General features: G+C 47.6%; 1 protein-coding gene across 2 annotated transcripts in view; it reads left to right on the plus strand.

Annotated features, from left to right (window-relative positions):
- The window catches only part of LOC142564074 (G1/S-specific cyclin-D2-like), a 383,466-nt gene that overhangs the window by 287,560 nt on the left and 71,321 nt on the right, over positions 1–24,585 (plus strand). For both annotated transcript variants that reach the window (XM_075674904.1, XM_075674905.1), the window contains 2 exons: positions 16,502–16,585; positions 18,965–19,280. In XM_075674904.1, coding sequence (XP_075531019.1) covers positions 19,053–19,280 — 228 coding nt within the window. In that variant the 5' untranslated portion in view covers positions 16,502–16,585; positions 18,965–19,052. The remainder of the gene's footprint in view (positions 1–16,501; positions 16,586–18,964; positions 19,281–24,585) is intronic.

Genomic DNA, 24,585 nt, shown 5'->3' on the forward strand with positions numbered 1-24,585 from the left:
TGTAGCGTTTCCCCTCACATCTTGACAGCAGCGGTTAACATTGGAAGCGCATAGACAACCCGTTACATGGCCTACGCCATCGCCACGACCCTCCCAACAGAATTTCTTTGTGCTTATCTCAGTTATGGCCAATCAGTTCGGCAGAATCCCGCAAGCTGGCGGAAGTATCATGAAACAGAAGAATTGTCATCCACCCGAATTGTAGCACGAAACTACAAATGAAACCCGCACGAGTTTCTCAGAAAGAACGCTTCGCAGTTGAGGAAAAATTTGTGCTTGTCCGGGTCTCGAACCCGGGACCAACGCCTTTTCGGGGCGGTCGCTCTACCATCTGAGCGAACGCTTCAGGTTATATGGTAGAGCGACCGCCCCGGAAAGGCACCCGTGCCCGGTACGAGACCCGGACAAGGACGAATTTTTCGTCAACGGCGTAGCTTATGTGGCAGAGCGACAGCCCCGGAAAGGTGGTGGTCCCGGGTTCGAGACCCAGACCGGAACGGATTTTTGTCAGTGCGTAGCTTAGATGGTAGAGCGACCGCCTCGACAAGGCGTTGGTCCCGGGTTCCAGACCTCGACCAGGACGAATTTTTCGTCAATGTGTAGCTTAGATAGTAGAAAGACCGCCCCGGAGAGGCCTAGTTGTCTGGTTCGAAACCAGATCAGGACGAATTTATCGCCAACTGCGTAGCTTATATGGTAGAGCGACCGCCCCGGAAAGCCATTGGTCCCAGGCTCGAGACCCGGACCAGAGCGAAGTTTTCGTCAGCTGCGTAGCTTAGACGGTAGAGCAGCCGCCCCGGAAAGGCGTTGGTCCCGGGTTCGAGACCCGGACAAGGACGATTTTTTCGCCAACTGCCAAGAATTCTTTCCGAGAAACCCGATTGGTTTGCTTTGTAGCTTCGTGCCACATTCGAGTGGATGACATTTCTTTTTCCTTTTCATGCTATCTCAACTAGGATTACCCTGCTTCCAATGTCTATTCGTGCACTACCATGATTAATTTAATTTATTTTGTTAGCTTATCGCTCGAAGTGCTCAAAAGTGGGTCAACAAGGCAAGACTTTGGCTCTAGCCAACATTTGGATAAGGGTGCTTGCCTATGCGAGCTGAAAAAAAGAACTGATTTCTTTGGCATCGTTTATACACGCAGTTGACTTACCCCACGCTAGCTCGTTGTCTTTACGAGACAGGAGGCGAGTTGCCCAGACCAAGAGAAGTCGTCTTATCGAAAAGTTGGCTCCAGATTCCATTGGTAAACAATTGTCGATGACTTCAAAGCTCCCTGTGAAGCCGCTGTCTTGTTTGGAGTTCAACTTGTTGCTAGTCACTTATAACATATATATATATATATATACATATATATATATATATATATATATATATATATATATATATATATATATAAGATACATAGCTGCCATGGGGCCTCCACATTTACTTAGGTATGTGCATGCTACATGCGAATCCATGCCGCTGGTCACATTGCCCCATTATTTCATGACTAAAGTTGCTCATATCACGTCATACGTTCCCGAGTAAATTATTCCACAAAATTTTGAGAATAACAGCCCTCAAACATGTGTCACGCAACGTAGCATTCACAACACATCACTTTTTATCTTAAATCATATCAGACTATTAAATATTAAAAGTACAAAATAACACCAGGGCTCAAACCTTAAAGTGGTGTAATTTTACTGGTGCGGCTCTTTACGGACAGCGTAGTGGCGCCTGTGCGATATCACTACAGGCCCTACACGGCATGTTTTTGTGGGTTTCAGAAGTTTCTGCACATCCGTGTATGGGTATACAGCTAGCACGTGACGTCATCGGACGCAGCTTGTAACAGTGCTAGTACTCAAATATGGCGGCCGCGATGACGTAGGTATACCATATCATCACGCGTACATCGTTTTGCTTTTCGACGGTGGCCGTTTTTCACCGAACTCTCATTGTTATTGATCGGTCGCTCGGTGCATGACGCGTCATGTCGGGCTGTCGTGCTGGCACGTTTCTTGCTTACGCAGCTTCCCGGCATGCCATTACGCCAAGATGGCGGCCAAAATGACGTCAATGCAAACTATCTGTAGTTACAACACCTTCCGAGAAGTTCAATCGCAACGCTAAACCTTGCTATGGCAGTCACTGCCAATAGTAATGGATCGAAATGAGTCAGCTGATACAGGGATGTCGATGTTGTTATTGAGTAAGAATACATAGCTGAGAGATGTGACGAAAAAGAAGTGATCAAATGTTCCATACAATATATTAGGAGTCTTAAAAGAGAAGTTTAAAAGCATGGGCTTCGCGAGTCTGGTGATGACGCACATTAACTGCGATGAAACAAACATACCGAAACAACGACGTGTGCAGCACACATACGAACATAAATACGATTATAAATACAATGTTATAATTAACAATAATTACCAAAACATATGCGACCACCACTGGTTTGAAAAGGTGAGAAAAAGGAAAAAAGAGAGAAAAGAGAAGGGGTCGCACATAAATCGAAGAAAGAAGAGGAGAGCACAACACATTGCATCACATATGTAGTGCGAGCACAAGGGTCGAGAGTCTAGTTCTGTGCTTGAGAAGACAGTATTGCACGTGACTAATTAGAAGGTATTTTGCGCATGTGTCTATAGGCCGTTTTAGTGTTAAATTTGCATACATTTTGTTATATTCCAGTCCCTTCCTGACTTTTTCCTGCGTGTATATCTGCTGTAACAACAAGACGTTATTTAAATAGTTGTAGACATTTGAATCCCACTGCTATACTGGCCATAGTGATCTCTGACAATGTCCAATGTGGTCTAGTTGAACGTATTTTGCGTGTGCGTATGCAGATTGTTTTAGTGTTGACATCAAATCATCATCATCAGCCTGGTTACGCCCACTGCAGGGCAAAGGCCTCTCCCATACCTCTCCAACAACCCCGGTCATGTACTAATTGTGGCCATGCCATGCCTGCAAACTTCTTAATCCCATCCGCCCACCTAACTTTCTGCCGCCCCCTGCTACGCTTCCCTTCCCTTGGGATCCAGTCCGTAACCCTCAATGACCATCGATTATCTTCCCTCCTCATTACATGTCCTGCCCATGCCCATTTCTTTTTCTTGATTTCAACTAAGATGTCATTAACTCGCGTTTGTTCCCTCACCAAATCTGCTCTTTTCTTATCCCTTAACGTTACACCTATCATTCTTCTTTCCATAGCTCGTTGCGTCGTCCTCAATTTGAGTGAGAACCTCCTATATGGCATCAAATGCGTTGTTTAAATGATTCCATTCTACTGCCATATAAGGTCTTTTGGGCCACAGTCAAGCTGTACACTTGTGTAGCTTTCAGCCCACCAAGACGAGCGTTGAGTGGCTTTACTGAAACATAAAATCTGATTTCATTTGATTTCATCCGAAATACATGCGACGGAGCAGACGTGTACCATGCAGCATGCATACGAACACGCTACAAACGATGTCTCGTGCACGCAATGGAATGCAGCGGTTCCCGATCGACGCAGCGCGATAGCAGGATTACGGAGAGGCGCGAACGTTTCCACCACGTCGACTGCCGCGCTATTGTTCTGCGGGGTATATGCGCGCTAGGCTATCTTTGTAGCTATCTTCGGCCGGCCTGGCCACTCCTCCGAGCACGCCACTGTCCCAGGTGTTATTTCTTCCCGGTCGCAAGAAAACAGCGCCGCCTGGTGATGAGCGTCTCGCCTTCCTGCTAGCGGGCGCCTGCTTCTTTTGTTTAACCATCACCACCCAAGGACAAGGGCTCACACGCTGTCTCCACTGGCTATTTAACAAATGATCCGGCGAACCATTACCGCACATGCGCGGGGCTTCATGACGAAGGCGGCATCTGAGTGCGGGGTCCGTTAGTTTGATATGTTTTTTTCGTCTGCGCCGAAAAACCCCTTCAAGGACTGTCATGGCGTGGTTGCATGTGCCTGCGTTCTATTCGTTCTACGCATATGCGGTGCCATAAATGACCTCTTCGATTGGGAATGCAGAAATGAACCCTCTTCCTAAGCTTCCAGATGGCAGGATTTTCCGAGAGAATAGAACGGCGTTCCCGGGCGTTTTTCGGAGCATTCGCGCGACTGCTTGGCGCTTTAATTAATGAACTATGCGTGATTAATGGGCATTCTGCTTTCTTAGGTGGTGACGGAGAATGCACACACGCATAAGCGAAATGGTCGAAAGCTAAAATGACAGTAGGCTTTGTTTTTCAAAGCGTTACCGCTCGAGTTTTGTTATTTGAATTTGAAAAAGAAAAGAAATAAACAAAATGTTCTCCCACAGTGCCCTGGTGCCAAGGGGTCCCTTCTTGTGGAGTTCTTTATCTCATGTCGCACATCATATGAGAGGCCAATTGAATCGTGGCTCCATGGTAAGAGACTGAATACAGCGGCTTCCTTCATTCTGCGCAGATGTGTGAGACGAATTGAGAAGCGTCTCTGCCGGGAACTCCAGAAATGCGCCAGAACTTTTCGTCGTGTATCGCTCGCCCTGCAGCTTTAGGCGCCACATCGCACAGTGCGCCAAGTCAAATCCCCTGTGTCACCACTACTCCTATTTCGCACCAACGACTTGTGCATCGAGAGTTGTGCCTTGTTATGTGGCGTAGCGAAATGGCTCCATCGACTCTGCAACATGCCTATACTTAAAACTGCACCGCAACAAAGACTTCAGTGTCACCTTGAATACAGCAGAGAAGCACGCTTTCGCTTCGTGCAATATCCTGCGTTATATTTCGGACCTTTGTGTAGCCGAGGCGTCGCTTGTTTGCGGGTGTGTAGTGTTGCACCACCGACGTAGGCAAGAAGACGCACACGAAAATTCTAAATTCATAAGCGCAAGAACGCGTACGTATTCTCCTTGAGCTCATCTTCGTTGTGTAGAAAGCTGCAGTCTATACCGCTGCTTAAAGGGACACTAAAGGTTACTATTAAGTCAACGTGGACTGTTGAAATACCATCCCAGAAACCTCGAAACGCTTGTTTCGTGCCAAGGAGAGACTTATTTTAAGAGAAAATGCGTTCTGAAGCGTCCGCGTACCTCTAGCGCAGTTCAAATCGCCCGCCCTCCGATCGAGGAGAACTGACATCATGGTCTCATAGTGACGTTGCGCCATCGGTGAGTAGAACGGCGTCCGCAGACGGCGCTACGGCTTTTCTGCGCAAAACGCGAACGCGCGGCCAGAAACAGAGCCAAGACAGAGCCGACAGCAGAGCGAAAGCGGGAGTATGGTGGCTAGCGGAAGGAGAAACGAATTACGTCCCACGTTACGTCCCACGGCACACGGAGAGTCCGTTTTCGTTAAACTATAGGCTGCAGCGAGCTCGCAGCGTGGTCGGCGTGGTCTATGAGAAGCGACGAGCCTTTTCGCACTCGCAACAGGGCATAAAAATGTGCGAATCGACGCAAAACTCGGCCTAGAAACGTGCTTCGCCACAGCCAGGGCTCCATACGACCCAAGCTGGCACGACCCAGATGTCGTTTCCCGCACCGCCACCAGGCGCCGCTACTATACCTCACACTCCAGCGCAAGACGCCCATAAGCTGGTACTTCATTCTATGACGCTAACTTCGACGCTCGTCGCAATGGACCCTGACACCGACAGATTGGCTCGCGATGGTGGGCTCAACTTCAGCGATTTGAGCACCGACGAGCGCGACCTGCTTCTGAGGGCTCGCACTGCCGGCGTCGTTGCGTACTACGACGGCGGCCTCGACACCGGCTCTCCGGAGCGGGAAAGCAACGAGGGCTTCCCACGACATCACATGGACGTGGCATTCTGGCTGCTTGTTCCAAATGAAAGTTTCGCGAGCAGAACCCTCACAGCACGACGCGATAACGAAACTACTGAAACTCCAAAGCGTGCGCGGCGCAGAGTCGAGCGAAAACGAAACCTTTCGAACACCCATATTACTGAAGGGTAACGTCAAAATGTTATTTTTTCCTAGAATCGAATAGACGTAGACAAGTAGCATTTTTTCCGGCTTATAATCGAATGAAATGATATTTTTAATACGAGTAGTTGAGTATTAGTAACACAAATTATGAGGAGACCTTTCGTCATCGGGCTAGTACCGGAATGTCGCTGGGGGGTCTCAAATCGTGTCATGCATTTACCTCAATTTCTCGGTTACTAAAGCTCTGTTCGCGATTATATTGACGCCTTAGACGTTCTAGAACATTGCTCTACCACTTTAACTTGAGTTTCTGGTAACCTTTAGTGTCCCTTTAATTGGTTCATTCCTGCTTCAAGCGAGAAGCGTACTTCTGTAGTGTATAAGCATGACCATTTGCGTGTCTATAAAAAAAAAAATACGACGAATGAAAGTGGAGCGAACTCGTAAAGTTCCAGTTCAAGCATCACTCCGATGACAAACTGCTACACGGATCACGCGTTCTGCCGACATGTTTCCGTACAGCGTGGCTGAGAGGCACATTGGCTCAATCTTCTCAGGTGAGCTGCTAGCTTAAGAGAGCTGGTGAGATTGTCTGAAGGCAGCGATCTGTTAGAATATGCATACTCAATACGCCATCACTCTCTCCCTCGCGACCACAACGATGTCAAAGTCGAAGTTAGAGAAGAAAAAATATCATCAGCCTATTTTATGTCCACTTGGAATGGCATTATGTAACCGCGCAAACGACAACGGACGAAGAAGGAAACACATGACAAGCACCGAGTGTGTGTGTTTCCTTCTTCGTCCGTTGTCGTTTGCGCGGTTACATAATGACATTCCAATATCGACCACCAACTAGCCCGCCTCTCCCTGTTAAATATTTATGTCCACTGCAGGACGAAGGCGTCTCGAAGCGATCTTCAGTCGCACCTGCTGGATCCACCTTATGCGTGCAAATTTCTTTATTTCATCACACCACCGCTATAACTCTTTTCCTAGCTCAACAGGGCTTCTTTTCCTTTGAAAAAAAGAAGTGTATTTAGATAACCGGAGACCACTCCGTATTTATGGTGAATAAATTGTTGTCTTTGCTGTAGACGATGTACAACTTCTGCCACGTTTTGTCGTCGTAGTTTCAAGAGTCCGGAGTCACATTGACATTTTGCGCAGAAGCGGTAATATTTATTTATTTATTTATACTACAATCCCTAGTCGGGATTTCAATAGGGTGGAAAATAAGCGATACATGATTTGATACAAGAATATTGGCGGACAAGAGAGATAAAAAAAAAATCTATACAATGCAGTCCATATACTCGTAGATATACACTCATGTATACACAGATATATACAGATATAACATATCCATAAACACACATGCACACACATACGTACGTTATACACGCCCTTGGTTCATATAAAGCAATAAACATACAGAGCAGGCTAGCGAAGCATAAGAACAAAATATACATAAGGAACGGGATTTATGTGGACAAGCTTGAGAAAAACTCAGTCAGAGAGGGCCGTTTCTTAATTCCAATCATAGATCATTCTGTGGAAAAATTAATATTTAAAACAATTATTACGTATTTGGTACGGTGTTAATGTTTGATCATGCTGTTGCCTGGTGTTTTAACCTGAGGAAAACCGAATAGCTGTAAATGCATCAACCTGAACATGTCCCGCTACTATCTATATTTGATATATAAATTTTAAACGTAAATGATGATTTCTCGTGGCTAGAGGTTTCACATTAGCTCTGGTTAACAAATCTGTTACAGATGTGAGGCCATAACGATTATATATAAAGCGACCTGCTCTTTCATGAATCATTTCCATCTTTTCAATATTTGTTTTTGTGGATGAATCCCAGATAACAACGGCGTAATCTAACCTAGGCAGAATGACAGCTTTATACGCAAGAAGACGGACTATAGCGGTGGATAGTTTCAGAGCACTGCGAAGGTAAAATACTTTGCGTTGCGTGTTTGCTGTGATTTAGTCGATGTGTTTATTCCATATAAGATCATTTGTTATGAGGAGGCCTAAGTACTTATACTCTGCTACTTTGGTAAGAGAATTGTTATTGATAAATGTTATTGCTACTGTTTTTTCAAGCTTGAGGGACATTTGCTAATTTTCACACCATGGCGCAACCCTTTGAAACGCTTGATTTAAGACCAGCTGGTCAGATGTGCTTTTAACCTCGGAGTCTAAAACACAGTCATCTGCTTATAGTTTAACCTTAACCGGGATGTCGTCAACAATATTGTTTATATATAGATATTTCGCTTCAACAGCATGAAACTGACGTGGCAAGATTACATTGTACATTTTCAGTCGTGCATTGTATTGATATCTGTGCACAACTATAGGCATAAGAGCAAAGAGAATTAGGCGTACTAGCAGTTGTACAGCTAGTATGGCACTGTTTGCCGAACTTGTACAACTTTGACACACATTTTCTCACTTCATCGCTATTTGACAAGTTTCTTTGCCTTGACCTTATTCAATTTGCCTTCTTCGCTAAATTCCCAACGTCCATCGTGTCCGACTCCTAGAACATATGCGCAATACAGAACATGTTAACCTAAAGTAGAACTTATGCTACGCTTAATTAGTTTTTAATCTTAAAATCTTGATCTAAGCACGGCAAATTTAACTTATACCTTATGTATCATTTCTGACACGCCGAAGGAATGCTTCAGTTGCGCATAATCAACACCAATTATTAATTATGTGGTTAATAAATTAAGTATTGTAGGTATTACTTTCTCACTCAAAACATATCATTGTGTTTTTGTACAAATCCACAGCTGCATAAATGAACGTGAGCAAGTTGTTTTCGTCTTTCTTGATGTATAAGTGTCTTTGGGTATTACAGGATGAACACATGAAGACGTGTTCCACGGACATCCACGGGCTCACTTTCCTGCCTTGTTCTACTGACTTACCTCTTACACCTTTCCTATGATCCCTTGAAAGAAAGAAAGAAAGAAAGAAAGAAAGAAAGAAAGAAAGAAAGGAAGAAAGAAAGAAAGAAAGAAAGAAAGAAAGAAAGAAAGAAAGAAAGAAAGAAAGAGCAAGGCTCTCGAGAGAATACTAAGTAGCAGATATTGATTCACGTCACCTCAGCGTGCTGTTGACAGCAGTGTCAGTTCCCACTACACGATCAGCTCGTTTCGGTACATCATGACGTTATCAGAGGTTCTTGTAGAAGAATTCAAAACGTATCCACAACCAAATGGCACCTTATATATATATATATATATATATATATATATATATATATATATATATATATATATATATATATATATATATATATATATATATATATATATGAGGCTGAAAGGGGAAGTGGAGAATGTATACATGTGTGTGTTTGTGTGTCTGCGTGCTTTGTTGCCACTCTTTTACATGATCCACCTTTGTTGCCAAGTCATTGCGACAGAGCGTTTCCGACTAGCCAACATACGATAACGCAACGGTGGGCATTAAAATAAAGAATGCCTATGGCTGTGCACAACGTCTGCACGTTCTAGCTTATACCGGCGAACATCAAAGCTGCCATCTCACCCTTTCGCGCCCCCTCAACTCCGCCACCGTCCCTCACCATACATCAAGAAACGTTCACACTCAAATCTTTCATCCCAGCAACAGACTTGCCTTCCCCTAATCTTGCTGCCGACAAAGGTTGCAACATTCAACCAGATAACTGCGGCGATGTCCTAGAGCTCCTCTCTTACCCTCTTTTTTTCATGTTATCACTTGGCATCTACCAAGTTCTCTCCATGCTTCCATTGTGCGCCCAAAGAGAGAGAGACGAGAGAAATCGTAATCTCTCGTGGTTACTTTGTTTCGTGTTACTTTTCCAACACCCTCTTTCTCCTGCGTCACGGTGACGTTGATCCGATGTTACGAGCCCAGCGACCACGCATCTCTATGGCCTGCGTCGGAAATGCGCGTCGAGCGGTATGTAGACCACGGCGACACCTTCGGCAGCCTGTCCCGGATCGGCCGTTTTTTGGTCGCAGACGGAGTTTGACCGTGATGCGGGTACGTTGCTCAAGGGTGTCGCGTTTCCTTTTTCTTTTTTCAGCTGCACGAATTCCCACGTTTCGATGATGCGCGTCGGCAGCCGCGCTCCGTCCCGAAGCTATCGCTTCCTGGGAAACCTGCAGCCCCGCACGGACACCCACTCATCGTGCTGCCCAACCCCAGCCTGGAGTCCCCCCCTGTCGTAAACGTGGCCTGCGTACTAATGATGCCCCCAGCGCTGCATGTCGTGTTGTGTCTTTATTTCTCATTTTGCCCCGCGACCTTTCATTCCCGCCATGTTATTAGCGATCTACATGGCAAGAACGATCGTGGAACGCTTGGCGTAGATTATCTATAAAGCATTCGAGTGCAGTGCGGTACTGTTCGATCCGTGAAGCTTCCATACAGACTACATCACACAGAGGGTAACCGGAGGCAGCAATGGAACAGCTTATCTTCAGCTTCTCCTTCTTTTTTTTTTTTGACTGACAAGACCCGGCAGTTTTCGCTGAAGTGTGACGATTAAGTCAGCTAGAGTATGATATCTCCATTTCATTGAGCCTTATCACCCGCATAGCAATATCAGACAAGAAACGCGACCACGGTAGGCGTTCGCGAAAGCATTTAGAAAAAAAGTGCCCATGTTCCCGTCCAAACGAGGCATTTTCCAAAGAGACCTCCAGGTCGAGTGCACTTGCCAGTGCTACAGCGGCAGCAGCTGCATTGCATTCTCAGCATAAGGGATTTAAAGAGCAACCGGTTAACACAGTGCGCGCTCTTCCGGTACTGCCTCTCCTTCTCTTCTTTCTTTTCATGCACAAACGCTTAGCTGCACATAAGCCTCCGTACGTGGAACGGGAGTGCAACGACCAAGAATCTCTCGAGGGGGAACGGGGGTGACCGGCCAAGCACGCTCATTCATTAGACACGCGGGCATGCTTAACGCACGTCGTCAGCAGCCTTCAAAAGCGCGACGCGGAGGCGGTCACCGGATGGACGGTCCACGATGGCAGCCCATCAACACAGGCAGAGCGCAGGAAATCATGTGGAACTCGTCGACGCGTTTCCGAGACGAAGGTGGTGGGGGTCCTCGTCACAACCCCTGCGGCTCCGGGAACGGAGCAGGGAGCTCCCAAAAGCGCGTCTACAAATTCCTCCGCCAGTCCCGGAGAACACCGAGCAGTGTCAGCAACAGCGTGGCGGCATCGACAGAAAGCTTCGGATGTGGTAGGAAAGCGGGAAAGGGACCACGGGAGAGCTCTGGTCATTTATTTTTAGTTTCTTTTTTTTTCATTTTGTTACCAACTAGCGGCTCCGTTTTGCACAGAGGCGCATCAACGCACGTGTTTCAGCAGCGTGGCTTCCATCGCTTGCTAGGAGCCTACGGTCCACACACACACACACACACACACACACACACACACACACACACACACACACACACACACACACACACACACACACACACACACACACACACACACACACACACACAAACTGTCCTCCAGGGCTCGGCAATTCTGCACTGCCTTTCATTTCGCCCCCTTTTAGGGAAAGAAAGGAACAGGGGAGAGAAATGGCCGTTGCCGTCTTGGAATGGGAAGCGTGGATTCTCGGTACACGGCACACCCTCATCCTCTGCTCCCTGCATATTTTTTTCTTGCTACATTTCGCTAAGTCGTCTTTCCTCCCAGGAATCTGAGAATTCGGGGCCAAGCCCCTGTTAAGTTTCTTCGCTTCCTTCGGGGAGTGGTCCGTTCTTTTTTACCTCCCTCCTCATGCACGAGTTGGTCGCTGCACTTGTTCTGTCCACTGTGGTGGACCTTGTCTTCTCGAAAGATATTTTTGTATTTCCCTTGAAAAAAAAACAAAAAAGCACGATAAGGTAAAAGCTGAGAAACGGAAGAACAAACGCACGTATAGAGTAGAGCCCGAGAGGGAGAGCAAGCAAGTACGGCCGCTCTCAAAGAAAAGAAAGTTCCAGTTTCGGACCCGCAGCGACGTCAACACGTGGTTCTCCTGTCAGTTTAGAACGGAGGGGAAAAGATCGCGAGAAACAAAAAACAAACAAAGGCGGGAATACCGCGGGGTCCGCCGTGATTGCTTCCAACGTGTTATTCCAAAGTCAATTCCCGCCGAGACCCTTTGTGTTCCGCCGGCAACCCATGGTTCGTAACGACCTGTTCGATTGAACATAATCGACGCCTCGTGCCTTCTTTAACTGTGCCCATACGTGTATATTCCATTTTCTTTCCCTCTACAAAGCAGTGTAACTTGCAAGGCACTCGGGCGAGCGATCGTTCGCTATATATATATATTTTTTTTTTGCTGTGTTACGTTCACTTCCGTCGCAATTACCGAACTTGGGCGTAAGGTGAGTGCGTTCAACAATGCTAGAGGGCCAAATGAGCGTCCTCATGCACTGAAGGCTGAAAGAATGCATACGTGTCCTTGGTATCATTTTTCAGCGTGAAGTACTTCCGAGACACCATAGTCGTTTGTGAGACTCCCCTTTGGCTTGAACTGCGAAGAGCCGAACAGCTCTCGTGTATTAAGTCTCGTTAGTTGAGTAGCCTGCTTAGAGCTTGTGGAGCATACGTGCTGAGAAGTGGGGAACATTTCCTTTTCGTCATGTGCTGTCGACCCTAAATGTTTACGGACCAATGGATCTGGGAAATAAAGCTGAATATATCCGCAGCCTCACAGTGCAGAATGGTATTCGCATTTCCTGTCTCCATAGTGTAGTATATGCGAACATAATTGAGATGTACGGTTTCATTGGCTATAGTGTTACAGGCTGCGAGGAAATTCAACGTTTTCTGAGATCCCGTGCTCCGTAAATACCTGTGGTCGACTGCATACTTGTTATACATGCTCCAGACTTCCGGTATTCCGAAAAGCGTTCTACGCACGCAGCCTCGATTGCGGCAATGCAAGACGCGCATCGCTGTCCCCTGTAATCTCTTTTTTTTCTTCTTTGTTTATTCTCGTAATATAAGTAGATGTTGACAAACAAGTTGGCCGCCGGCGAATCATTCACTCCTGTATATGTGGTACTTACGAAATACAGTTACAACATAAAACAATATACAACGTAGTTACAACAAAACTTGTGTCCTCACATACAATTCTGAAACTCTTCTCGTTCGTTGTCCATTTTTTGTGTGTAAACTGGACACGCTACGTAAAAATGAAGACAAAAAGCAAATCCCAACCAACTTTATATGAAATACATCTCATGAAATCGAATGAGGACAAGGTTTAGTCCCTGTGTTATATATAGCAACAGACGTTTATGTTTTTTCTTTTGTTTTTTTTTATTACTACTTCACATCCATTGCGGCGAATCCCACAAATTAAGAAAAAAAAGAACAATGCATAACAAATACTTTGCAATGCTCTCGTTAAACGAGACACGTAAGGACAATGTTTCAGATCCGATCATATCCTGCTGCATCACGCTTACAGATCTTCGCTAATGTGTCGTAGTATCACGGCTAACGACGCCCGTTTCACTACTTCCTCAAAACTGTACCTCATTTGCAGCTGCCGGTTCATGCGTATGCAGTGTACGTTGATCCGGTTAAGGTGTTTCGAATGGACACAACAATTCTCGACCACCCTGGTTGAGTTAGTGGTATAAGAACAATAAAACGTCTCATGTTGACAGCCCTCAATAGAAGCTATTGCCTTGAGCAAGACGTCCGTAACTTGCAGGGCAACGTTCATGGCATCATCGATCTATTCTCGTGCTTAGTTTGATGCTCCGTGCTAGTCACTGCGTCGATATTAAATTGGTGTACCCGAGGACCATGAATTACGCTGTAACTAGCAAGCGCAGATGTGGCTGTGCGCGAATAAAACCAGCGAGACGCTTCAGGGGTAGCGCGCGCATGCGCACACTGGCTTTTCCGCATGTGTAGCAAACGGTATCAGTTTGACAGAGTAGTTCTGCGGAAACTCGCAAGGTTGAGAGAAGTAATTAACAAAGGGAAAATCAGACATCCACCCGTTCGTAGCAATTGGTGCAAAGTAAACCCATACGGGTTCTTCGAAAGAAAAGTCTCGAAGTTGAAGAAAAATTCGTCCTGGTACGGTACTCGAACCCAGGACCACTGCCTTTCCGGGGTAGCCGCTCTGCCATCTGAGCTAACCAGGCGGCTGGCAGATGCTAGGGTGAAGTCAAATTTGTCAACAAGTGGAAGCAACTCGAACGGTATTACGCTTAGCTTTAGAAAGATGAAGGCTCCGACGCATGGTGACCAAAACTCGTTCGGCAAGTTGACTCACCACGTCGTAGAAGCTAGTGTGCCGGAAAAGAATATTGGAGAGATGAAAGAAGCCTTCACATTGTGTCCTCGTCTATGCACTGCGTAGTTGTTTCACGTGAGGGCTGGTGATTCATGTCTTAGAAGTATGTGAGCTCTAATAAGGTGCTGCCGCAGGCACGCATTTTTACTAATATTTCCTATCGACTCCACTTTCGAGACGTTGCAGTGCCTGAATTTATTTATATATGCGTACACGCTATGAACAATTTACACATTCTGCGGCGTATCTTTGTCCCACAACAAAAAGCCTAGTCTGTCTTGCCTGCGCTTCTTGTCTTGAAAACTCGATCTGCGTTCGCTGATTTCCTGTCAAGAATTCTATGTCAGGCTGATAATGCGCATGCCACTCGTGACCTGGAAGTGTCGGGCACGCAGCGTTAAAATAGAGACACCGAAGATGGATGACAAATATCGCTATGTGACAAAGGTACGTCCCAAAGAGTGTGAACTGCTTTTAGAGGGTAAATTGGAGTTTTTAGAGCTTTCTACGTAACAAGCCGGTCAGCTCTAGCACGTGGGAAAAAAAAAAGAAGAAGCCGGTGTTTGCGTATCCCACGTCCGGCCTTTAACCGGCGGTGAACGCGTCTTCTCTAATCTGGTAACTGCGCCTCCAGAGATAGACGTCGCAGATAACAGTCTTCGTTCGCCTCCTTGCCTGCAGGTTCGCATATGCTTGTTATCTCGAATTCCGTGGCCGCTGTAAATTGGCGTCCCCGAGGGCGTTGTTAATAATTTCATTTTCACGTGGCAACAGTTACACTGTACGCATCGTTTCACGAAGGCGGGCCTGTTACTGCTGGTGCTTTAGAGAATGCGTGTGTCTTTTCCGTTACGCCAACATCAGGTGAGCTGCTCACCCTCACCACGTACGGCTCGCCACTGCTACTGAGGAATGAATTTCCGGCCTACTGTAAACACGTGCAGCTCCAAGAGGCCGGACGCACTGTATAATCGCTGCGATATCGCTCGGCGACTTAGAGCTTTGCAATTTGTGCGGAGATTTATTCGAACACCACGCACATTCTGAGAGTGGTCGGGTGTGATGTTTGCATGGGAAGACGCAGAAAGCAAAGTTGTAGGTGGACGAAGATTGGGTTAATTGCGGGCATCGCAAAGTTGTTCTTCGCAAGATGAACAGCGCATAGCTGGACTCTGCTTCTTCTTTTCTTTTTCAGCTTCTTCTGGACTTCCCAGTCAGTTTGATTCTCAGCCAAGTCACATTTAACCACCTGCAATGTTGCGCTCTCACCATTGGCTAAACCTGAGCCTAAAACATTCCACAAGTCTTGAGTGCGGGTGGAGACAGTTGAGCGGGATACGAAATGTTGGTACAATTTGGAGCGCGAACTATTCAAATAGCGTGGCTCGATCCAGCGCGTGACAGTCATTCACGTAACTACGTGTATTATGCAACACGCATACAGCGCGCGGTGCATAAGATGCAGGAGTACAACGAACGTTGCAAGGGTGTTGTGGAGGTCGCTAAAAATGAAACGTAAAATAATAGAAAAAAAATATTAAAAAAGGAAAGTATCGTTCGCTCTCGCTTTGCCGAAACAGAAGAAACCTATACCGAGTCACCACCTTCTCTCTCTCTATCTTTATAAGCTTTTCTATTCGACGCTTGATCGCACGCCGTAATATTGACTTCCATAACGCTAACCGCAGGGCACCGGCCGTCTCCTTCAGGCATAGTACAACCCTGCTCGCACACAAATGCATTTGCGGTCTCGTTTTTCTGCCGAGCATTTAAAGACAACAATGACCTTCCTCGTGAAGTCACTGCCGTCGCAATTTGTTCAAGATGTAACTACTTCTTTTTCTGGATTTGAAAATTGTGGCAGCAGTGTGTTTTTTTGTTTTTACATATCTTGTTCACCCACCTCATTTGCTATACCCGGGGTCTTCAAAGAACAGAGTGTTTCGACTTCAACACTGCATATTGTGATTTCCTGTGTCATCTCCCCTTTTGACGCAAAAAAACAATCATAGATCACCACTTAGTTCTTTTTTTCCTATCAACTTTATTGGCAGCTTAACGACAAAAATTAAAGCGAAATTGCAGGAACAAGGAAACAAATCACAGGTTCGAAGCTAACCTAAAATTCTGCACAGCTTTCTTCGTGTTCCAGCTTGAGGAAGCCAAAAGAATGTTCGTATTGTTGTCCTAATCAGTTATTACTTGTGTCCTACTACTTTCAGATGCAGGCACTCACTGGCCTCTGTGAGCAATCAACGTCGCGAATACAGCCCATGCATCGCGCATCACCATAGACGCCAAGCAAGGTGAGCGAACCTTCGAGATTTTCAACCCACTAGAATCTTTAGTCCTGCTGGAACATTCCCTATGCAGTTTTGTAAGTAACAAGTGGTTTTCTAGATGAACACGGATAATAGACATCGCCTGTGGCAGATAGCGCCATCTTGTCGCATCTGTTGGATTACTTGAAAAGGCGGTCACTAATCTCGCGGTGAATTCCAGTGTGATGTCAACTATTGAAAAAAAAAGGGTTTACTAGATCACTTTTTAACTATTCGCTTTAGGAGAGATTTCAAAATTTAGAAACTGAAGATATGCAGTAATGAGTTGATATTCATTTATAAAAAATAACCTGCTTCGTGCGAATTTTAACAACGGCATCCGCAACGTTTGTGGCGAAAAGTACATCCATGTTCCAGCTAACACTGACTGACACATACTGGAAATTTGCAGCTTGTAGTACATGTGTGAGCCATTATTACGTTATCGACATGACTGCACAGCGCCAAAGAGAAGGACAAGAGAAAGTACGGGACACTGTCTATCCTTGTCTTTTGTGCTCTGCATTCACGTCGGTACTGAATCACGAATTTACTCACGCTTCTACTTTATCGCATTACTACGTTCGTAACACTTCTCTTGGCTCTAACGACACGCAACACTCTCCAGAAACATCCAACTTCAAGTCGTAAAGAAAAAAAAGAACGAAATACTTTGACCAGTGAGGTGATAAATGCCCAACTGCTTATACCAATTTCACAAGCTGCCTTTTTTTTTCTGTCCTTTCTTTTACGTGCGAGCGTTTCTATCACGTATGAATTGGAAGTAGTTGTGCATCGGTAGAGATGAGAACAATTGTTCTGAAGCTTAAAAGAAATTGGTCCACAAGTTGCCGCTTCTGTGATCACGTCGCTGTTCACGACCCATCACATCGCGAGTTGGATTGGTAAAGTCATCGAACCTTGTTGCCGTGCCAGGGTAAAAGAGAAACCTCACGCGAACGGGAGCGCGCAACGTACACGGTCAAGTAGTCTCCTAGTGCCCCGTCAGCTAGCTGCGCGACACCAAGCGACTCACAAAAGAAAAAAAAAACAGGCAGGCGGAGAAGATACCGTGACACGGGCCTGGCCAGGCCAAAGCAAAAGAAACAGAAAGGTGGCTCGAATGAAGCTTCTTTTTTTTCCCGTAACGTCGTCAGCTGAGTCGAGGCGCTTGCTATCGAATCTCCGAGAGCGTACGAGAAGTCCGAGACGGCGTTCTCGGAGTAGCTGAAACGTGGCGATGAACGCGCACCACCGAGTCTAACCCACTGGCCCGGTAGCAACAGACCCCCCCTCCCCCCCTCCATGCGGTTGATGTGAAGGAAGTAAAGAGAGAGGATGTAGACTGCGAATGAAGTGAGGAGGTTGGGTCTAACCAGGGGCAGGAAGGACAACGAGGTAGTGGCGGCGTAGCCCGCAGTAGCACCGACGAAAACGACGAAGCCGAGCGATAGCGACAAAACACACGGGAAAAACTGAAAGACAGAACAGCACGAACCCCCCGCGCAGAGCGAAAAGCGACCCACGTCGCGCTCGTCGGACGTCCCGCCGAAGACTGGCTGGTTGGACTGCGAGAGAGTCCCGAACACGCGCCGATCGGGAGAGGAGGTCCGCTGTAAGCGCCGAGACGGACGTGGTGGTAGTGGTGCGTGAGTGCGGAGGGGGTGAGGGGCCTTCTATCGCACCGCGCGGCACACAGCTTCAGAGATTGAGAGAGGGGGCAGAGGGTGTAACGCGTAATCGCCACTGCTGCTGGCTGCAGTTTCCCTCTGTTTCCCTCCCCATTCCTCTCACCCTCGCTCGCTAGAGTACGCTTTCACTTGCCCCCCCCCCCCCCCCTCCTCGCTAGGGCGTGGAGGCGAACTTGGGAGCCCTTCGTCCGATTCATACACATACTTGACGGTTGGCGAGTGCACATCTCCTAGCGGCGTCGTTCCTCGCTCTGGGAAACCCACCCCGCAAACGGCCACGACCCCTCACCGCCGTGCTTGTCGAGGGCGAACGAGGGACACTTCCAGAGGGTTGTCGTGACGTTGCGGGCTGCCGACGCGAAAGTGAAAGAAAAAAGGAGCTCGCCACTTGCCAACCGTCAACAACCAGAACCTTTCCCGTCACGCATTTCTCTTTATCCGTGAAAAAGAAAAAGAAGTAATTTTTGAGACGAGCCTTATTGAGAGTTCGGGCACAACTTGCCGTCATAGCCGAGTTAAAAGAGTTCCGGCAGGCTCCTCGAACCCTGTCCCATGTGCGAGTCGGTGTTCAGGATCGGTCAGGCCTAGCCGCTTTTGCTTGTGGGCACGGCCCTGGTCTTCAAGAAGAGCACTGACTTCGACACCATCCGGGCACCTGTCGCTCCTGCCGCAGAGGACGACGGCCAGGCCAGCGCCGATCGGGAAAACCCGCCACTGGCAGAGTAAAGGGCCGCCGCTTCGTGGCTTCTGCAGCCGGCATAATGACGGAGCTCTTGTGCCTCGAGAAGGACGTGGATTTCCAGGAGCGGCCCGAGGGCCAGGGCTCCGTGTGCTCGTACAGGGACCCGGCCATCTTCGACGACTGCACTGTGCTTGAGAACCTGCTCAGGTCCGAGGAGAGGTACCCTATCAACCCACGCTACTTCACCTGTGTCCAAAAGGAGCTCTCCGTCAACATGAGGCGCATCGTCGGACGCTGGATGCTTGAGGTCAGTGCTTTTGGGCCCGAGGCCGTCTTGGATTTTCTTTTGCCTGTGTCGTGTCACGTGTCTCAGTAGCCTGTGCTAGCTGGGGATCGAAACAATTACCTGTATGCACCCCTTCAACTGATACAAACTCTCTGCTCGCTCGGAACGTGCTTGAATTCCACTAAGTCAAGGGTATCCCGGTTTATGGTTTGCCATGCATGTCACCCACGGGCAATGCTGCAAGACTAGCGCACCTAACTTGATTATTCATTCAGAATTCACTAAGTGCTCGCTGGGACTTGTGCAAAGCACATCCCACAGCCTCAGTGGACTCCTCTTTGCCACAACGTCCTTGAATACTGCTAGTTCACGTGGAGAAACCTCAAGTAGAGATCCTCTACGAAGCATGCGGTCACGACCAACGCACGAGTGCTACGTTTCCCGCTCGTTCGCAGGTGCTACCAGCGAAGGTGGGGCATGACTCGCACGAGCGCACGATGCCTGCTACCAGTCGTAATCATGCACCAGCTCGTTCTTTTCCACGTGTCTTGCAACTCCTCTGCGCGCGCTTCCGCGAAGGCGTGCAGCACGCGCCGGCGCGGTTGCGGCAATGCCGTTGCGCAATACAGGAATCGAGCAAGGCAGCCTGCAGAACCGGCAGTGCCGGCATCGTGAAGCCCGCGCACTAGCTTTTATTAGTCTCGACTCCTTGTTCGAGCAGCTTGCGGTGTTACTCGTTCCGATGCCAAATGCGTGTGATTTTTTTTACCCCTCACGGTAAAGGTACATGGGGCGCGGAATGACAATCCGAGACCTCCTCCATAGCTGTCCTTATCACTACGATGTCACGCCTTTTATAGCAAGCTCCTCTGATATCTCGCACCGTCCGGTGGATGGTCAGGGCGTCTCTCTCACAGCTTATTGGTGAAAGAAAAAGTACTTTAACTTTAGCTTCTTTAGCACCCATGCACTATTTCGATCATCAAAAAAAAAAAAAGAGAAAAGACAGGCAAGAACTTTATATCGGCCCAATCGAGAAACGTAACATTTCGTCCAGGTATTGAGGACATTACTATTGGCCAGAGAGTTTCCTTCTCGCTCATCTACACATGGGAACTTGCGCTTCTAGAATGAATAGCTGAACTTCGAAAGGCAACTCCGAAGCAATGAATTTCGTAGAAAAACACGTGACTCGCTTGCGGGAAAAAAAGAGAAAAGAAAATTAGGTACGTGGACGACCGACCCATCGGTGCTTGCGCCGGTGAGATGGGACGGCAACTCGACCGAGACAGGTTAGCATTGGCCGCATGGTACCAGCCGCATTCAGGGGCCGTCAATTTACGCGGCTTGATTAGTCTTACTTCGTTTTTTTTTCAGTCGTGTGCGCCGCGGATAGCAGTCGTCGTCGTCCCCTCGGCCGAGGAAAAGCGGCCTCACCGTCATCTTCTCCGGTTTTGCTGCTGTTGCTTATCGCGTCTCCGAGTGTCACTGCAGCGCTCGCTTCTTCGTACATCTGCACGACTGGCCACATCGCGTTGGAAAGCCGCCCAGAAAACAACTCCCCGGTGGCACGCTTTCATTTTTTTATTGCTTTTTTTTTCGAGCTTTCCGATGGTCGCAGGAAGGTGTAAGCGATTCACGAGCATCTTGGTTTAGTGATAAAATGGTGAACCAGGTTTGCTGCAGTGTCGCCTCGCTGTTTCTGGCTCCGGCAAATGTACAACTGCAGTAAATGTAAACTACAAAATCAGAGGGTGCGAGCGATTGCCGATGGTGCGTCGCATATTGTGGACTGCTGCGAAATATACGCGATGACAACTGCGGGAAACTGAGGGACTAGGCTTTTTAGTAGGCAGCAAATTATCCAACGCTTACCGATGAATAAGAAGGCGCAAATGCGTCAGTTGTCTGCCAGACAAAAAAAAAAAAGAAGACTAATTCAGTGTTTCCGTAAAAGTCAACTGAATAATTAAAGAAGAGAGGAAGCAAAATGGGAAAGTGGCCTTTTCTTGTGTTTTGTTGGGTTGGAAAGATTCCGATGCGAGTTTAAAAGCATTTGCCATGATGAAGAGTTGATAGCTTTTTTTTTTTCGCACAAGGTGCGGTCGCAGCTATTCTAGGTAAACCTGCGAAAGCAATTTCCCAGCAGGTTCGATATAAGGAAGCGCTACTTCGCAGGCCAGTTCGAAAACCATGAGTGCTGTAGCGCCTTAAGCCGCAATTGTCAAGTCATCGATCATCGTTATCATCACCCGCTTGACGCTAGAAGACACGGGCTTCACCTAAACATGTCCGATCCTTCCCATCCTTCAGAAACCTACGCCACCCTGCACACGCGCATCCCTCCATTCAAATCTCTGGCACCCACGACCACGTTTTCGAGTGATTAGAATCAATTGTCGCCGCAATTGACCACTGGTAAGCCGCTCAACGCCGTTCAACAATAACTTTTTTCGCATGACCTGCACGCACCTCCAGCCAACTCCAGATTCGTTAACTTTAATCGAATTAGAATCTCCTATTACCTGTAATCCTTACGATTTGTTGAAGCGCCGTCGATGCGTTCGAGATAACTCCTCTGTTTTCGTGGTTGCCCACGGTGTGAAATGTTCTGCTGAGATGGGACGGTGCTTCAGATCGGTCCTGTGCGTTCGAGTTCCCCAGAGCGACGGCAAACGCCCGCTGCCTCACATCCAACATTGTTATCAGTTTACCCTGTCTATAGTTATCTGGTGAGAAGGGAGGCTTTGCAAGCTTTTTCGGCAAGAGCACTGGCTCGAGTACTGTTCATGAATGGGCGCTGGTCTGCTAACTTTCTTTTAAAAAAAGAAGCATTAACACTGACGAAAAAGCAAGGAGAGTGTTGCGATTCCTCAGTGCAATCCTAGTCTAATTATCGAAGAGGTCAAGCTGTGTTTAATTCCGTCGACGATATTTTGCGATTCGCTGGCCTCCACGGCAATAAATAACACAGTGAAGGGGTGAACAAACCAGTCGCGAAAACCTGTTGCACATCGAAAAAAGAAAAAAAGTACATATACGCTGCAAACACGCTAAGTGTTCTATATATAAAAAAGGAATGTAAAAAAATAAATACATCCAGAGTAGTAGCACGCTTGGTCTCCCACATCGTTCGCGCGAGCGGACTTGAAAGGCACTATTTTGCTGGGAGCCCGATGGAGATCGAATAATGCAATCCTACTTAGCACAATAAGGAAACGGCATTAAAAAGCGAGAGAGAGAGAGAGAAATAATGACTTCGCGCACCGACAGCCTCTTGGATACGCGACCAAAATTAACTTCCTGTAATAATTGAAAGGCATGCCGCGACTTTCTTCTGTGTTCTATGCATTGAGGGCCTAAATATCGTAGCCCTTAACTTCTGCTTCTTTTTTATGCTTTCATCTTCCTTCTTTTTTTCTTCGCTTCACTTTCGGCTAACGCGCAGGATCTGATTGAAGTCTAGTCAGGTTCCACGCCCGTGGCGATCCGCAGGGCAGCCTGTATGCCCTGTACCGCACCGAAGGCCGCGCAAGGCGACAGGTGCAACAGGACTTGGCAAAAAGAAAAGAAAAGCAGAGAGTAGCTAAAGAAAGACGCTCGTAGGGGGGAGTGGGAAGAAGTGCCTATACAGGTATATGCTGGGGGCTTTTCGATCCTTTCCTTTTATCGAACTTGCTAGCTCGCCTTTCCGTTTCTGTGTTATTCTGTGCACTTTTCTAATTCTCAACGTCACCTCCCCGCATCAATTCTACTCTTCTTTCTGCTGTAGTCTTCTTTCCCCGCAGACGGAGATGGCGGCGACTATTTCGCACCAGTTGGATGCAGTGCGCCGTAAGCTTGTCGCACGCGTTCCTGGTGCCGCGTTTGCCATGCGCTGCCTAGCAGGGGCATGCTCTCGCAACGTGGTCGCCTGGCTCGCGCCGGAGAGTTCTTCTTGTAACCTTCACGGAGCTTGGTGTCAATGTTTACGCATTCGAAAGCGGAGTCAACGTGGCGAGAGACCGTACGCAAATGCGACGGTGTACGCGCGCGCACCGAGAACTAGCCATCGGAGCTTGTCTCAGAGGGCTGGAGTCAAGTTTGCAGCTCTGCAGCACGGATTAAGGCGAGCGCCGACGCTCGAAGAGGCTGCGCTTGAGAGACAGCCCAGATATCGTTTCGTCAACGTTTGCGAGTTTCGCTCAAATGCTGATTCCGTGGTCGTCCTTCTTAGACGCTGTTTTCTTTTTTTTGCTAGCGCGACAGGCTGTAATGTCATCCGCGAGAGGTCTGCGGCAAAAGCTGCGGCCATTGGCGTCGTATAGTTTATGATAAAATCTTGGCAATGTATAACGTGCCCCGAAAAAAAATAAGGAGGGGGGGGGGGGGGGCGCCTAAGAAAGTCACTTACAAATCGGGTGGGTTCCCGCTGAAATGGTGGTGTCTATTCAAGGCTCAGGATTCACCCCCTCCTCAACCCCGGCTTCCTTTTTCCTTCTGTGTCGGGGTTTCATTGTGATGTAGCACGTGCGCAGAAGTACCGTGCTAACACCGAGAAACGACCTTCTAACCCATACAATGTTCGTGTGCTTTATCCGGCTAGGCGTCTATTAGATAATTTCTCGTCCTTACATACGCAAATGACCATATAGCAGTAGTGATTTCCTACCTTCTCATTCCTCACATTTAGTTCCATAAACAACCACTCACTACTACTACTGCGAGTACTAGTAGTACTACTCTAGTAGTAGTAGTAGTAGTAGTAGTAGTAGTAGTAGTAGTAGTAGTAGTAGTAGTAGTAGTAGTAGTAGTAATAGTAGCAGTACATATGCATACCCACCCTATTTGCAGCATAGTCTCATTGAAACAGTCCTTTCCACGCTCCGTGTCCCACCGTAGCCATAATCACACATAAAGAAAGAGAGCAAAGAGAATGGGGCCACTTGAGCAAAGAGATCTTGTACTGCGTCGTTTTCTTTTTCTTATCCTGGGCCCTCGGCGCCTGCAGCCTCTTCAGGACAACTCTCTTTAGGGGACACAACCGGGACAAGTTCGCCCCTTTTGTCTCAGCTCCGAGAACGATTTCTTTATCGGCCGCACCGATGGGCTCCAGCCGCGTCCCCGAGGGACTCCAGAGAATCTAGACGCACGCAAGCTCGTTCGCTCACTCCGCACCGTCGTGGGGCGATGAATCTCGCGAAGCAACGAGCAATGCGAGATAAGAGGTTGACAGACGTGTCCACTCGCGGACGCTCATTGTTTTACCGTGTTGCCTCTCTAACTTCACTTCGGAGACGATGAGCCTGCCCCCCTCTCCATCGTTCACATCCCCTTCCCTGCCCTC

This window comes from Dermacentor variabilis, chromosome 11, assembly GCF_050947875.1.
Source record: "Dermacentor variabilis isolate Ectoservices chromosome 11, ASM5094787v1, whole genome shotgun sequence".
NCBI lineage: Eukaryota > Metazoa > Arthropoda > Arachnida > Ixodida > Ixodidae > Dermacentor > Dermacentor variabilis.